We start from the raw sequence: 15,832 nt of genomic DNA on the forward strand, positions 1-15,832 counted from the left end.
CGGCACATCGACGCCGGCCTGGCCATAATGGCCACGATGGACGGGCCGGAGGTGTACAGGGTCAGGGCGATAAGCCGGCGCCTCAGACGGCTCCTACGGGACCCCCCGGGTAACGATAATACCCATATAAAAGAACAGATTATGCTGGACCTGGCTGCCCACGCGGGCTGGCACCAGGAGGTCCTGTGCGCGTTGGAGTGGGTGAAGCTCGCCCTGTAGGCGGCTGGAACTTGGGAGGACTTCACGCGGCGGAAGGTTGGGAGCTGTTGATGAAAGGGAGACAATGGTCGAGTCGGTTGACTGCTGCTGCGGTTTTGATTAGTAGTTAGGTATGGAGCGCAATATACCCAGTTTTCCCCAATACGTAATACACGGTACGGCCCCGGCGGATTGCTCCGTCGGGGGGATAAGTAGTTATATAATATTAATATTCTAAATAGCTTAGTTTTTTAATCCTTACTCCCTAAGCGGCTAGGACTAGCTTTTTAAATATTATTAGTGCAAAATATTTAAATCTAAAGTACTAAAACTAGGCTATATCCGATCGGTCGTTCCTTAATTAGTATAAAAAATATAAGTATTATATACTACGTATTAAAATTATATTAATAAGTAAAGATTAATTTTTAAATAGAGAATAGGATAAATAGGGCTTATATTTTAAAAAAACTAAATTAATTTTCTTCTCAAGCTACTTAATAATAACGTTTTTAAATTCGCTACTAAACTAAAAAGTATAATTAAAACCTAAGTACTAAATACTTATTTTTTAAAAAAGAGCTTTTAATATAACGTTTATATAAAAGTTTTTAATAAAAATAATATTATAAAAAGTAAAATACTCTATCCTAAGCCCCTTTAGTCCTATAAAAATATTTTATATAATCCTCGTTCCCTTAGTAATAATAAAATAAAATACCGTTTTAAAATTTATATTTTCTAAACTATTATTTTATTAAATAAAATCCGGCTCTAAAAGCAATTAATTATTAATAAAATAAACGGTATTATAATTATTTATAACCGTATTTTTAAAAAAGAAGTATAAGTTAATAAAGGGGATAGAAAAAATAGTAAGATTATTATTCTTATTATCCTCCGTACTTAGTTTAAAAAATAAAACTAATATTAATAATTATAATTACGATATTTAAAAAAAAATAAGTCCCCTTAAAGTTCTTTTTATTACTTAGTTTATTAATTTTAATTATCTTTTTAAAATAACCTCGGTTATTATTACTTTATTTAAAAAAGGGTTTTATATAAATTTAGCCTTTTTAAGTAAAGTTAGTATAAAAGTCTATATACTTTTCTTAGTTTAAATAAGAAATTATTTTCTAAGCTTCGTTATTACTTAGTTAAATATATTCTTACTTTATTTTATTTATTAAAATAAGCTCTATTTTTATATAATTTATTAGTTTTTAATAATAGGACTTTTTATAAAAATAATTAGTAAATAAGTTAAAAGTCGCTTTGTTCTATTTAAAGAAATCTAAATAACTTATTAATATTATAAATATTATAAAAGTTCGTTTATAACTTTTATTATATACTACCTCTTTATATAATAAGTTATTAAAGATTTTAATATAATATTTTATATTAAGGATCGTTTTTCTTTTTTATTTTAGTTTAATAATATTAATAAGCTCCTAATTAAATTAGTTTAGGATAAAGCGATATACGGTTATATAAAAAAAAGTTTTTAAAACGAGGGTACTTTAGATTTTAAATAACTTAAGCTATATTACTTAATAATAAGTTAAAAAGAAGTTTTTAATTTAAGTTAATAAGTTAATACTAAAGTTCACCCTATTTATAATTATATTAAATTCTTTTTTTATAATTATAAGCGAACTAAAGTTACTTAGTACGTACTTTTATTTAAAAACCCGGATTATAATATAAAAAGAGTAGTTTAAAAAATTAATAAGTTCTTTTTTTACGTTTTTTAAAATTTTTTAAATAATTATAAAAGAGATTTAATAATTTATTAATTTATATAATCTCTTTTTTTAAAAATAAGAAATCGTTTTAAATATAGTTTACTAAATAAAAAAGGCGTATTTTTTAATAAAATATACTTAGTTTACTATTATAACTTTCGGTTTTATTAAAATAACTAGTTATTTAATTCGATCGTTTTTAACTAAGGGTTCGATTATAGTTTCGCTTTTTAACTATTTAGCTTATTATTAAATAAATTCTTTAAGTTTTTATTAATATTTAGTTAAGGCTATTTTATATATTTAATTTTAAGTAGTATTTTATATTTTAATATACTCTTTAATTAAAAAAATAGACTTTATAAAAAGTAATAGATTTAATAAAGAAGTATAGTTATTTAAATTTAAAAAGTCTTAGATATCCTTTAACCGGGCCTTAATTTATAGAATAAGGTACTATTTTAGCTAGTCTTATTAATAATTAAGCTTTTATTTAAAAATATTAGTAATCTTTTTAAAAAATATTAATTTATTTAAAATTAAGCTTAATAATTATAATAAAGGTTAAATAATATTATAAAAAAAAATATAATAAACTATAGTCCCTAAAAAATAACTTTTTAATAGAGGTATAGGGGTTTAAGTTAGAGCTAAGTTTATAATTATTATAGAATTATTATAAAGATATTAATATATATAAAAAAAACGGTTATTTATTAAAAATAAAAAATAGGCTTAAAACTCGTTTTAATATAGAGGGTATAAGTAAAGTAGGCCTTAGTAATTATATAACTGAGGTTACGTAACGTGCGGTAAGGCTATAGATAGTTAAAGCTATTACGACACCTTCTCCCGTTAGCTAGAATTTCACTAACTATTTCTTTAGCTATAATTCTGCTATCTTATAGTGGTTTGTGAACAGCATACTATTTATAGTGCCCTAGGCCGTACTGAAGCAGGCTTCCTAATATTATACTTCCACTTTTTTGGGGCTGGAAAAGGCAAGATCTTCATACAAGTGTAATCAAGTGAGGCAAAGCGCTTTGGACAAGAGTCTCAGCCAAGCTTAGATTAATTTAAGAGGCGTGATTGTTCGAATGTGATAGTTTCCTGCTGTCTTGTGCAGTGTTGCTGTCGGCACGGGCACAAAGCTATCAAAAGAATAGCCGACTAATACTAAGACAGCATCTTTAAGCGATCCTTTCACGAGTCTAATTATCTTTTGTATGTTCAGTTAGCCCTATACTTTAATCGACCGCATAATCTGCCTACTGATAGTTCAGGGACGATGAACCGATTTGTTGGCTCGTGCCATGATAGCTTTAAACCGAGAAGGATTTCATCTCATCGATATTAGACCAAAGCTCTTATAGAACCCACACGCCATTGTTATCATTGCTATTGCGCCTAAACTCAGGGCTTGCTTCAGTGCTACTGTCGTACTAGAAACCGGATCCCAGTATAGCAATCATCCCCTTCACTCTTCAAAGGACTGGGGGACACCTTACGGATCTCAATTCTCAATCTAACATCAAAGATGGTTGGATCCGCTTGAGCAATGGGCTTTTCCTGAATGCCCGATATGTAGCAATCTCAATATGCTGAGATACTCTTTTTCCAGAAGAGTAGGTCTTTTGGGTACCCTGGTTCCTACTATCGTCATCCTTTGGCCGCATTTGTCTTGGGTGTTACTCTTCCAACCGAAGGAGAAGACATACTCAATTCGAATCTTAAGCTATGACCCGCTGATTGTATATATTGTTGAGTTTCTGTCATGGGTGGAAAGAGCCTATTTACGACGTCTTGGGTAAGTTCATATCACCATCAAGTCTCTGTGGCTAACAAGCTCCTTACAGGTTCTCCTTACAGGAAGCCGTTATTTGAGAGATCGACAGTGTACAACAATGGCGCTCAAGAGATAGATATGGGTCGAACAAGCAGCACCGCATATCGTCCTGACAAAGACCTCTACACACCGACTGACAACCATTTTCGCAATCGTCGAAGCCACATGCGATAGGTGCGGGACCCAGTTCCCAAATATTCTCCTCAACTGGACATTAGAAGATCCAAGCTGGTGCAAATTTGTGGAATGTAGCGACGTCGTGGCCCTCTCAGTCAAGGCTGTCCCCAGTAATGCATTATTCTGAAAGAGCTGGACGAACTCAGGGAGACTCGACCCGAGAACACTCTACGCTGGGTTAGCTCCCGAAAATGGTATCAAGACTGGTCTTAACATATGGACTCATGGCTAGATTAAGGTAGTTGATTTATGTTACGTCACTTTTGTAATTGGTATATCGACGAGGCATTCGAAAACTTTGCACTGAACACGACACGCATCAAGTGAAGGTCGACATGTTTGCAATTGTGATTATATGTACAGAAACACATGACATAATTACAAAGCACTTCGTATCCAAGAGTCCGTACCCTCTTGAGCTCCAACTGACTTAAGTGCATTGCGAGTAGTACTGGTTCAAGACTGTGCATGTCGAGCCAGAAGCACAAACAGTCCCACCTGTCCACCCTTGTCCTCCACATTGGCCGTACTTCGGAACGGTTCCACTACCGCCACTCGCGGCTGTGGTCGTCGTCGTTCCAGCTCCGGTGCTGGTCACACCCGCCGCAGTGGTAGTCGTCCTTAAGGTAGTCGGACTGCTGCCACCACTTCCTCCGGCCGGTGTTGCGCTCGACGTCGCGGTGATGCGGGCAGTGCTCTGGGCAACGGTCGAGGCAAGTCCCGAGACCAGGGTAGGGCCGGGAACAGGGTAGACGAGAGGGCTCGTGTAGAGGTTGAAAAGAATGCCCGGGTCGTCAGATTTGTACAGCGCCGTGCCCTTGACGCCGGCCGGGGCAAGGGAACCTCCTCCAGTGACCTGCAGGTTGAAGCACTGCGGGTACGCCTGCGCGCCATTGACATTGCCGCCAGAGTGGAGAGCAATGATCTCGTGACGTAGCACGTAGTTGCCTGGGGCCAGAGTTGAGGGGATCTGGACGGTCCATGTGAAGTTGTTGGCCATGAGGACATCGTCGGCCCACTTGCCGTTGGTCAGAGACATGTCAATCAGACCACCAGCATCAATCTTGAAGAAGTTGAGGGTGGTCTTGTCGACAGACTCGCAATCGCCGGTACACTTGGCGAGATAGTCAATCACCGGGCCCTTGTGTGACTCTGGCCATGTGTTCCAGATGAGCTGTATGTTGGTGCCTGCGGCGACAGTGGCGTGTCCACCGGCCGGGCTTCCGTTCTTATGGCAGATAATGTCGCCAGTGCCGAAGTTGACTGGTTCAACGAAGCCATTATCAGGGGCATCGATCTTCCAGCCCACGACAGGACTCGTTGGAGGCGAGTACGTGAACGCAGGAGAATCCCAGCCGCGATAAGCGACGCCATTGGCGACAAGCCAGTCGACGTGGCCGTGGGCCGCGACGGTGGCCGCCAAGGCGAGTAGAATGGAGGGAGGAAGAAGATTGCCCATGGTTTCGACGGCTCTGTAATTTGCCTGCCTTTCCGAGAATCTGGTTGATGAGCGCTGCCTAGTTCAGGCAGAATGCATTCTAGACAGACGAGGAGCGTGGCATATATAGTGCTGCATTGGTAGTACCAGACGGCGCGTTGACAGCGTCGGAATCACGGCATTCGATATTAATTAATTGACACGCGAGCCAAGGTCTCTCGTCTATGGTGAAGCCTAGAGTCAGGCATCGTGCCATCGCGAGGTAGTCACGCTGACACGTTGGCGTAGCATACCAGATACAACTCCCGAGTCAAGAACAAGACAAACCACCCCGGAGAAGTTGATTCTTCTCCATTTCTCGTTGGTCTCCCGTATCCCTCCTTGCTTGACAACGCGGCAGGCACCTGTCACGAGCACACCCAGAGGAGACGCCATGATGGAATGCATTCATCCGTAATGCCTGAATTGGACGTTTGGTATAGTGCTACCTACCACAGGAAGACTTGATTGGGAGCTGACAAAGTAGTTGGGTGGACATTCCGGAGGGAGGCTATGTGTGGCCCTGAAACGTCGGTTGCGAAGAGGCGCCATTGGAAAAGAAAACTGCAGAATTAGGAAATCTCGGTCGGCTGCCACCGAGAAAATGTGACGACGCGCAGAAGGCCGGGGTTGCATCGGAGCACCGGAGTTGATGCTATATGATGATTGGTGGTTAAGGAAGGGAGGACCAACTTCATTTGGAGAAAATTTGGTCGGGATGTCAATCCTGCACTCCCTCCCGTAAATTTGATCCTTCTTAGTAAAGTGGTAGAATCTCGAGGAAGAATTTCGGGGGCGGCTTTCATACGTGTGGACTTTGAAGATTAAGAAACGCAGTCCATCCGCTGACGCTCCAAGATGATAAAAGGCGAGATCGATGTCGCTTCTAAATCATGGCTCTCACAGACAGGGAGATGCAGTTGATACTGTAATGCTATCATCATGTCTCTAGTGCTTTCGTTGCATTCCTTGTCATGCTTCGATTCCGATGGCCCTTGTTTCATCGAACAATAGAGACCAAGGTTTACACGATTTCCTAGCGGTGTCAAGCTTCCCTGTTCATGAGCCTATAGATAAAAAGGAAGCCACCGGCGGTGTCAGTTGGACCTAGACAGAGTTGGGGTAACCATCAAGGTTGGGTTCAGTAGTACTAGCAGTAGGAAACGTTAAGCGACACTGGTATACAGCATATGAACAAAAGTAAGGAGTGCCCCGCCCTTTGTACAGCATATGAACATTCAACACAAAGATCTATATGGATTGCCTGCTCGATACTAAGGCATTCAGTCGCTACCTAGACTACAGGATGTGATTATCACTCTAAAAATGTGTTGGAGCCTAGCCTTTGCCTCACAGCAAAGCTGCCCTCTTACGTATTCGTCTATGTAAATTTATGAAGTGCCAGAAACGAACCAAACTATGTGCAAAGTCTCGAAGCTCGAACGTGTCGCCTACTCAAATAGTTGGTCTCATAACGAGCATCGTTTCCCCGATCTAGCATATCTAGGATTTTCGGCGAGTGCTTATCTTCGAAATAAGAAGCTGCTTCAAGTTTTGAGCACTCGTGATGAGAATCACTGATTCATTCTCACAAACACTTCCCGACGTCAGTCGTTGACCCTAATGGGCCTGGAATTTCATTGAGACCCGCTCGTTTGGTCTGCCAGATCTGATATTGGGCATGCTGGTGGGTTTCCTTGCCATAAACGAGGCGACCAAATGGTGTAAAAGTTCTATGATAATCAAGCGATATGGAGTGAGAGTTTCGTGTTATCGTGCTTCCAGTGCTCAAATCCATAATCCAGCGAGTATGTCGATGCAATTCTCATGGCACAAGGGGATTTTGATCAATTTCGTAATTAGACACTGGATCGCCTGTCAAGGTCTGAGGCAGATTGAAATGGACCACACCAACTATGCCAGAAGCGGCACGGTGTGGACTAAGGGTACCTAGGGATTTTGGTCTCAAGACGTTGAACTGACTGGTCCTTCAGGACTGGGAGTGAACGCATGACAGATAGTTGGTTGAAGTGAAAATCGACCGCGGCAAAACTGAAGAAATGACTTCAATGAACGCACGGGCCGTAGCTACACATTTTGTAAAGTCGTGCAAATCACCTTTGGGACTAAATGTGACAAGGAACATGAAGCTCAGAAGTGTCCAAGATCTGAAGATATCTGCGATTTAAAGTTCGCCTTCTCATCCCGAGTTACGGAGTATACTACGGAGCTTAATCAAAGTATGTCGACCGCATCGCGCTTACCATCGTTTCCAATGTTCTCCATTGGTTGAGGATTCAGAGTTGTGCTTCCAGCCTCATGCACACTCTCGTATGAATGCCGTGAGTTGAGCATGAGATTTATGAATGAGTGAGGCGGTCACAAAACAACGCACATTTCCCTCCTGAAGCGCTCCTCACCGAGGATCGGGATGACTCATGACGTGCACTAAGATACGGAGAACGGACAGAGGCAGAAAAATCCCCATTAAAGTCATTTCTAGATCATTTCTAGAAGCATCGTGACTAATTGGCAAATCCCCTTTTGATTGAAGATCCGGGAGAGTGCACCGAAATAGGCCTTGAAACTAACGACGTGTCTTCAGGTTGCAGTGCTAGACCCCAGTCAGGGGGCGGTTTGTCACCGTGAGACAAATTAGGGTGGCATGAGCGGCCCCTGCATCAATGCGATCTCCGGGCCAATTTTGTTTACTTCACGTGATCTCCAGTGGGGGAATTTCCTCCCCCCTTTGGCCTTGGGAATTTCGTCGATTCCGAAAGAATTGAACACGACAACCTTGACTTTATCCTCCCAAAAGGAAGGGGTCAAGCAGTGCGGAAACACACCATGTCGACGACTAAACATGAACGGAACAACGACGAGTGGAAGGGCCCGCGACGGCTTCCCTCCGTCAAGGAGAAGCTGTCCAGCTTCGTGCGCCGCGGCCGGGAAAAAGCAAAGAAGACAACACTGTCTGTCTTGGGCGAGTCACGACAGGAGCGGCCATCCCTGGACGAGAGCATGAAAGCTCTCCCGCGGGTCCAGGTGTCAGATTTCGGGACCTCGAGTCTTGAGATCGACCTGCAATCTCTCGAGGCTTTCCGCATTGCGCCGTCGCAGCCCGCGAGGGGAGCAGAGCAAGCGAAGCAGGTCAAGAAGACTTCTTCGCGGACCTCGACAATGACGCCAATCGCCGACATGTTTGCCAGAAAGGCGACAACAGCTGCACTTTCCACGGTCGACATGAGGACCCTCAACAAATCCTCGCCGTCATTACTCACCTCTGTCGCCAGCAGCAAGCCTGCCGAAGCACGTCGCCCTGGTCAAGCTCCCTCCATGTCTTCGAGGTCCACTGTTGTTGCTACTGCTGCTGCACCAAGCACTGCATCGAGCGTCATCATCATCAACAACAACAGCTCGACCGGCCAGCCACAATCACACACCTCGAAACCCTGGCCACCACCAGAGACTCCCCGCACAGCTGCAGCACCCATTCGCACTCAGTTTTCCACGGCATCGACTTCGACATCGAACCAAGCCAACAAGCTGCCGCTTCACGAACCGCCACGACGCGCCGCCTTCGTACCGGCCTACGTCCCGTCACGGGCCGCCCCAATTGTCACGCCAGTTGGCCCTATCATTAGGCCCCACCACCAAAATGCCGACACCGTTGCCAGACAGCAACGGCTGCAGCACAACACGGAAAAGCGCCACTCGAATCCCTCAGGAATGCCCTCGTCGTCAACGACGACCACAACCGCCCCTGCGCCGAACAAGCTTCTCCTCGCAGAAATCACCAACACAGACCGGAGACGGTCTTGGCAACCGGCGCCGACATCGGTCCCATCAGCTGCGGGAACGCCAACATCGTCCGGCCCACCATCCGCATCCGCCCCGTGGCGAGGTCGCGATCTTGATGGCAGCAGCAGCAAGAGAGCATCATCCCGCATCGCCTCGGACCGCCTCGCCTGGATCCGCGAGCTGGAGGAGGGCAAGAAGAAGAAGTCGACAATCAATGGCGATCTTCCCGTTCTCAGGAACATGCAAGGCAGCGTGGCAGACAAGCTAGCCAAGTTTGAGCAGCAGAAGCAGCAGCAACAAATGCAGCAGCAGATCCCCCTCACCCGGTCCAACTCGACCAGGAGCCGCATCTCGTCTGTCGCCGACACCACCTTCTCCTCGTACAACGGCCCGGCCACCGCCCGATCGTCTCTCGATACCTGCCGCACCTCCTCCGTTTTCTCGCACTACGATGACTCGTTCCGCGAGAAGATGGAGATCATCACGGGAGCTGCCAACAAGACTGCCGACGAGGAGAATGAGGAGAAGCCTGCCCTGAACAAGGTCACGGCTACTTTTGTGCCGATCGAAAAGAAGGAGCCCATTGTGGCACCTGTCACCCAGGCTGCGGAAGACGAGAGCGCCGCAAAGACCGCTCCCGAGGATGTTGCGCCTGTCTCACCAGCAGTGGAGAAGATTGAGCCCGCCTCGACCGATGCACCCATCCCGGCAGATGTTCCTCTTCCGGAGGACGTTGAAGAGAAGGCCGGCCCGATCGAGGTCCCGACCATCTCTGTGTCATCAGAGACCGAGAAGATGGAGCCCACCACGAGCGAGGCTCCTCTTGCGGCGGATGTTCCTCTCCCGGAGGATGTGGAGGTCGAGGAGAAGCCCGCCCCCGAGGAAGTCCCGTCTGTCTCTGTGTCAGTGGAGAAGGCGGAGCCCATCGCGATTGATGCTGATCGTGCGACGGATGAAGCAGCAGAGGAGAAGCCCACTGTGGCCGACGTCTCCACTGCCGTTGTGGCAGCCGGCGAGATGGCCAAGCCTACCTGCGCCGATGGGCCTCAATCCATTTGATTTTGGTCACGTATCTTAGTTGGACGACAGAGTGTGTCCGCATTTTTGTTTTCTTGTTTTATTTTGCATCCGAAGAGATGTAGGCGCGCAGCGCACAGTTTGATACCAGTAGAGCTTTCTCTACTCTTTTGCATGATATTCCCCCCCACACCCCGAAGACAATTCGCTGAGACTAGATTCTCCAGCGCTGGGTTTTGTTAGGAGCGTTTCTATTCACCAGGCTTGGGAGTTTGCATTGTTTCTTGTGTACTAGCTGTAAGATGATAATGATAAGATGTCTATAACGATGGAAATTCAAATTGCCATGCACTTCGGCGATATTACCGAATGAAGTTACTTGAAGTCACGATGTGAGCTGAAGTGAGGGAGCATGACTGATGTTATGCGTGTATGGTCAGAATTTTGTATACGTGTGCATTGATCATGTACTCATGAAGCTATCCCGGAGACATGCATTCCTGCGCGCGTGCATGTAACCGTTAGTTGCGTCTAACCGATGTCAACGACTTTTTACCCACTTGGGTCTCAATCCGGTCGTGAACATTCTTTAATATCACTATTGGCATTGATTATATGTTTTTACTTGCTGACTCGAAATTCCTGATAGATGGAGACAGCTGCGGGATCATCCGACCAATCACCTTACATATTGGCATACATCATTCACCATCCCTAAGATGATGCAACACAGGCTCCTAGAATGCGATCCCCCCATTGAAACATGAGAAAACATCTAGATAATCCCCTTGAGAGGAGCATATCCAACCGCCGGCTAGAGTATCATCTGCAACCTTGACATATTGTTCAACTGCCCTTCTACTGTCAAGATGGGGGCTACAAATTTCCCTTCAGTGCCCAGATAAGAAGGTGGGGGCGTTGCCGCGCTGATCGCAGTCGGCGCGTTCCGGTTTTGCTTCCCCTCAACAACTCGGACCGGTCCGGCGGTCTCCATTCCCCCGACGACCGGTCATTGCCCGCTTCACGCACCAGAGGTCAAACGACGGCGGTCACCTTGTTCGTCTGATCGTGTCCGAGTTGTCTCACCCCATGGCTTTTGCTAGGTCTGCTACCTATCAGGAGTTGTCTTTTGCAAGTGATACTCCGTCCCATGTTGTCTTCAACGCGAGCGTGCGAACAACAGTCGAGTACCATGGAGGAACGTCGCGACGACAAACAGGGGCTGGGAACAGATAAGCAGACTGGACTCAACTCCGTGATGCCTCATCGATCCTCGAACGATCACGGAAGCATCGAAGCTTTTTCCAGTGCCCCTCAGCACACACTTCAAACTCCAAAGACCGCATTGGACACAAGTAAGTTTGAGCCAACTCATGCTCTTCGGTCTCGAAAGCCCTTTGAACGAGCTCTAATGAGGCCCAGTAGACGATGAGCTCCACGACGACGAAATCGAGTATCCCGACGGCGGGCTCCAGGCCTGGATGGTGGTGGTCGGCGCGTGGTGCGCCATGATCCCGCCGATGGGCATCATCAACACCATTTCCGTGCTCCAAGGCTGGCTGCTGCAAAACGAGCTCAAGGGCGTGCCTGAAAGCAAAGCGGGATGGATCTTTTCTTGTTATGCGTTTTTCATCACGGCTTGCGGGGCACAAATCGGTCGGTGTTCTCTGGAGTGCCGGTAACCCAACTGAGACTGACGATGGAGTCAATCACAGGACCAGTGTTTGACGCATTCGACATCAGGGTGCTACTCATCCCAGGCTCCATTGGCATGATTGCCTCAATGATCTTCCTCAGCTTGTCGACAGGTAAACCCCCTACACCAGCATCGCACCGACAGCACCATGGTCCGCATCAGTGCTGACACAGCGCCTACGTACCCAGAGTTCTACCAAATGCTCCTCTCCTTCGGCGTCTGCGGCGGCATCAGCGCCGCCTTCCTCTTCAACCCGGCCCTCTCCGCCATAGGCCACTGGTTCAACGAGCGCCGCGCCTTCGCGACAGGCGTAGCCTGCACGGCCGGCGGCCTCGGCGGCATCGGCTTCTCCCTCATCATCCAGTACCTCGCGCCACGCATCGGCTTCCCCTGGGCCATGCGCATCATCGCCTTCATCTCGACGGGCAGCCTGGTCGTCACGAACCTCTTCCTCCGGAAACGCCTCCCGCCCAAACGCGAAGCCAAGGCCCTGATCGACTTTCGCCTTCTGCGCGACTCCAAGTTCGGCGTTACCGTGGTGGCCGTCTTCTTTGTCGAGTTTGCCGTCTTTATACCCTATTCGTACATATCGTCCTACGCTATTGAAAAGGGGCTCGGCCTGCAGAAGTCCTTCCTCCTCAACGTCCTGCTCAACGCTGGCGCGATACCGGGCCGAATGTTACCGGGCTACATTGCCGACCGCGTAGGCGCCTTCAACACAATGTGCGTCACGTCCCTCTGCTGCGGCGTCTTGATTCTGGGTTTGTGGCTCGCCGCCGGCGACGTGGACGCCAAGATCATGTCCTTTACCACACTATTTGGATTCTGGTCCGGAGCGGCCATCAGCTTGTCGCCGGTGTGTATCTCACGCGTCTGCAAAATTGAGGACTATGGCAAGTCGACGGGCATGGCGTACTTCATTGCCAGCTTTGGTGCGCTGGTAGGTATTCCCTTGGCCGGGTTCCTGTTGAAGACGGGGACCGAGCCGTATCGGAACTTGATCATCTTCGCGGGGGCGGCGTACATGCTTGCATTTGTTGCATTCTGTGGTGCTAGGGGAATCGCGGGCGGGTGGAAACCAGCGTTGTTCTAGAGGAATCGTAACTTGTGGATGAGCCCTAATAAGCGAAAGCTCAGCGGCGAAAAAAAGCATTTGAGCAAGTGGGTGATAGGAAAGAATGCCGAGCAAAGGGATCAGCAGGATTGATCGTGGCATTGATGGTAGCATTGATGGTTGCGATAATATTCTCAGTAGCAGCAGCGTTGTCAGTAATATTCAGAACATAAGTAGCCAGCTCAGTTACTTCACCCACTTGCCAGGGTACCGCAGCGAGATGGTGTCAACTGTCAAGACAGAATTCATGTTCATGTTTCTCATAATCTATTGTCGACTAATCATCATAATTATTGTGCCTAACTGGTCAAGCTGTTCAATCATTTCGGCTATGATGTAAACCACATCTTGTCATTTAGAATTCTTCGTCGGCCGAAGTGCGGGAATGCCAGACTCCACTAGCCGGAGATGAGATTCCTTTCCGCCACATCGCGCACCAAGCCTGCAATCTTGCAAGTGGGCTTTAACATGACTGATTTGATGGTATCCAAGACTGGTTACGGCACTCCCCTTGGCGAATAAGTCATTTCACTAGATAGTTCAATTCACTTTGACAACTTCTGTACCTCAACGAGCGGACAAGAGCGATAGTGAAGGGGCGTTAGTCAGACTGTGTATGTGGGCCGACGCTGTACTTCGCACCCTCCGTTTCCGCAGAACTACTATCCCGCAATTTGACTCATTGGAACGTAACAATTGCCGTTTGGATTCCTGCTTAGCCAGAAATGGCAATCACTTTCCGGTGGTTCTGAAATGCTGTAGCGGGAATAAACCCAACAAACTCGAGACTGACCTGGGATGGCATGCGTATAAGAGGTGTATGCATTAAATGGGCTCATGCTGTGTACTTCAAACTTTCACCACCACTAACATCCTTTCATGATCACTCAGCTAGCGCTAAGCCATACCTCACACACTAGCACGGCTTATCACAAGTTGGAAGAGGAGGCGATGGCTGCCTGATTATAATGGACAACTCTTAATATCCAATCAAACATCGCGTAGCCAACATCACCAAACGTCAACAACACAATGACCCTTCAGTGCCATTTTATACAAAAAGGAACCCGTCTGATAGATTGACTTCACACTTGATAAGTCTATTGGCCAACCTAAAGAACTTCTTACCCTCCAAGAACGAATTTCAGTTTCTCGAATCTTGTATCGCGCCATGGCAGACAGCGCTCCCAAAGAAGCCGAGCCGGAGCGGCGCGAGGCTCTTGACATCCTCGACGCCAAAGCCTCTCAGTTGGTGAATTTAATCAAGAAGAGCAAGCACTTCATTGCCTTTACCGGTGCAGGTATCTCTACCTCTGCAGGTGAGCTTTATCCTCCATTGATATGAGATGCAAGTCGCGCGATTCGGCTGGGCCGCCCTAGTCGTTTGGTCTACATAATCAAAAAGAATTCAGGGCTAGACAATGGTATCTTAGGAATTCCCGACTTCCGCGGACCTGAAGGTGCCTGGACACTCAGAGCCCAGGGAAGACAGAGAACGGGCAAGACGACGGACACGCTCCAGGCCATCCCTACCAAGACGCACATGGCGCTCGTCGAGCTGCAGGACCGCGGCATATTGAAGTATCTCGTCAGTCAAAACTGCGACGGCTTGCACCGGAAGAGTGGAATTTTACCAGTAAGTTTCTGGCTTATCACTGCTGGGGTTCGGAGAGTTGATCAGACAATGGCTTACGCTTGTTATTACCCTTCGCCCAGGAGAAGATTTCCGAGCTTCATGGAAACAGTAACCGCGAATATTGCAAAGACTGCGGGAAAGAATACCTCCGAGGTATCGTACCCCCTTTTCATCACCAAACCCCTATCATCACTGCAGATACTTACGGAGAACAACCAGACTTCCGCGCCGTGGCAACCTACGAAAAATCAATCCGCGACCACCGCACCGGCCGCAAATGCCCCCTCTGCGCCGGCACCCTCCTCGACACAATCATAAACTTTGGCGAATACCTCCCCGCCCAACCCCTCGCCCTCGCCCGCTCCAACGCACGAAAAGCAGACCTCTGCCTCGCCCTCGGATCTTCTCTGACCGTGCCCCCCGCCTGCACGATCCCCGAGACCGTCGGCAAGAAGAAGCGCACAAAGACGTACCCGGACGGCGGGACGCTCGTGATTTGTAACTTGCAGAGTACCCCGCTGGATGACCTGAGCGAGGAGCTCCGCGTATGGGCTACGACGGATGATTTGATGGATCGGGTGATGGAGAAACTCGAAATCCCTATCCCGCGGTTTGTGCTGAGGCGGAGGTTGGTGGTTGAGGTTGAGGCGGTAGGGGAGGAGAGGTATCAGCTTACGGCGAGGGGGGTGGATATCGACGGCACGCCCGCGAGCTTTCTGCAGTCTGTGAGGCTGCAAGGGAACAGGCGCGTTGCGCGGAACGAGCCGTTTACGATTCCTTTCCGGAGCGAGTTGGCTGCTGAGGCGAAGATCATGGCGGAGCTAGAGTTTATGGGACACTATGGCGAGCCTGTCTTGGAGATTGGGATGGAGTATAACGGAGAGGAGAAGCTGGAGAGGATGTATCTGCTGGAATATGATCCTTCGACTGGGGCTTGGAAGGTTAGTACACAAGATGATGGGACTTTTGCTGGGCGGGGTGGCACGGCCGGGACAGACGAGGACATGGAGGATTCGCTGATGATTTCGGCCGAGGACGCGGGTGTGCCTAGCCATATCATCGCCTCGTCTGCGGCCAGTGAGGTCGTCGACCTAACTTCACCTTGAGGTAGCGTGCCTG

At 47.3% G+C, this 15,832-nt stretch overlaps 5 protein-coding genes across 5 annotated transcripts; 4 read left to right on the forward strand and 1 right to left on the reverse strand.

The window, feature by feature from the left end:
- Positions 1 to 27: 27 nt before the first annotated feature.
- Positions 28 to 219, forward strand: CTAM01_13479 (uncharacterized protein; the record flags this gene model as incomplete). The annotated part of the gene is made up of 1 exon (XM_060529482.1): positions 28 to 219. One exon carries the CDS (start codon positions 28 to 30, stop codon positions 217 to 219), a length of 192 nt encoding a protein of 63 aa, XP_060375904.1.
- Positions 220 to 4,402: 4,183 nt separating this feature from the next.
- CTAM01_13480 (glycosyl hydrolase family 61) lies at positions 4,403 to 5,431 on the reverse strand (the record flags this gene model as incomplete). The annotated part of the gene is made up of 1 exon (XM_060529483.1): positions 4,403 to 5,431. One exon carries the CDS (start codon positions 5,429 to 5,431, stop codon positions 4,403 to 4,405), a length of 1,029 nt encoding a protein of 342 aa, XP_060375905.1.
- A 2,865-nt stretch (positions 5,432 to 8,296) lies between these two features.
- On the forward strand, positions 8,297 to 10,309 carry CTAM01_13481 (uncharacterized protein; the record flags this gene model as incomplete). The annotated part of the gene is made up of 1 exon (XM_060529484.1): positions 8,297 to 10,309. The coding sequence occupies one exon, from the start codon at positions 8,297 to 8,299 to the stop codon at positions 10,307 to 10,309; it is 2,013 nt and encodes a 670-aa protein (XP_060375906.1).
- Positions 10,310 to 11,459: 1,150 nt separating this feature from the next.
- Positions 11,460 to 13,056, forward strand: CTAM01_13482 (riboflavin transporter MCH5; the record flags this gene model as incomplete). The annotated part of the gene is made up of 4 exons (XM_060529485.1): positions 11,460 to 11,622; positions 11,693 to 11,923; positions 11,983 to 12,075; positions 12,152 to 13,056. The coding sequence occupies 4 exons, from the start codon at positions 11,460 to 11,462 to the stop codon at positions 13,054 to 13,056; spliced, it is 1,392 nt and encodes a 463-aa protein (XP_060375907.1).
- A 1,192-nt stretch (positions 13,057 to 14,248) lies between these two features.
- Positions 14,249 to 15,819, forward strand: CTAM01_13483 (NAD-dependent deacetylase sirtuin-7; the record flags this gene model as incomplete). The annotated part of the gene is made up of 4 exons (XM_060529486.1): positions 14,249 to 14,396; positions 14,511 to 14,713; positions 14,794 to 14,866; positions 14,933 to 15,819. The coding sequence occupies 4 exons, from the start codon at positions 14,249 to 14,251 to the stop codon at positions 15,817 to 15,819; spliced, it is 1,311 nt and encodes a 436-aa protein (XP_060375908.1).
- Positions 15,820 to 15,832: the final 13 nt, after the last annotated feature.

Source organism: Colletotrichum tamarilloi, assembly GCF_030869305.1.
Source record: "Colletotrichum tamarilloi strain Tom-12 chromosome Unknown Scaffold_97.1, whole genome shotgun sequence".
NCBI classification, from domain to species: Eukaryota; Fungi; Ascomycota; class Sordariomycetes; order Glomerellales; family Glomerellaceae; genus Colletotrichum; species Colletotrichum tamarilloi.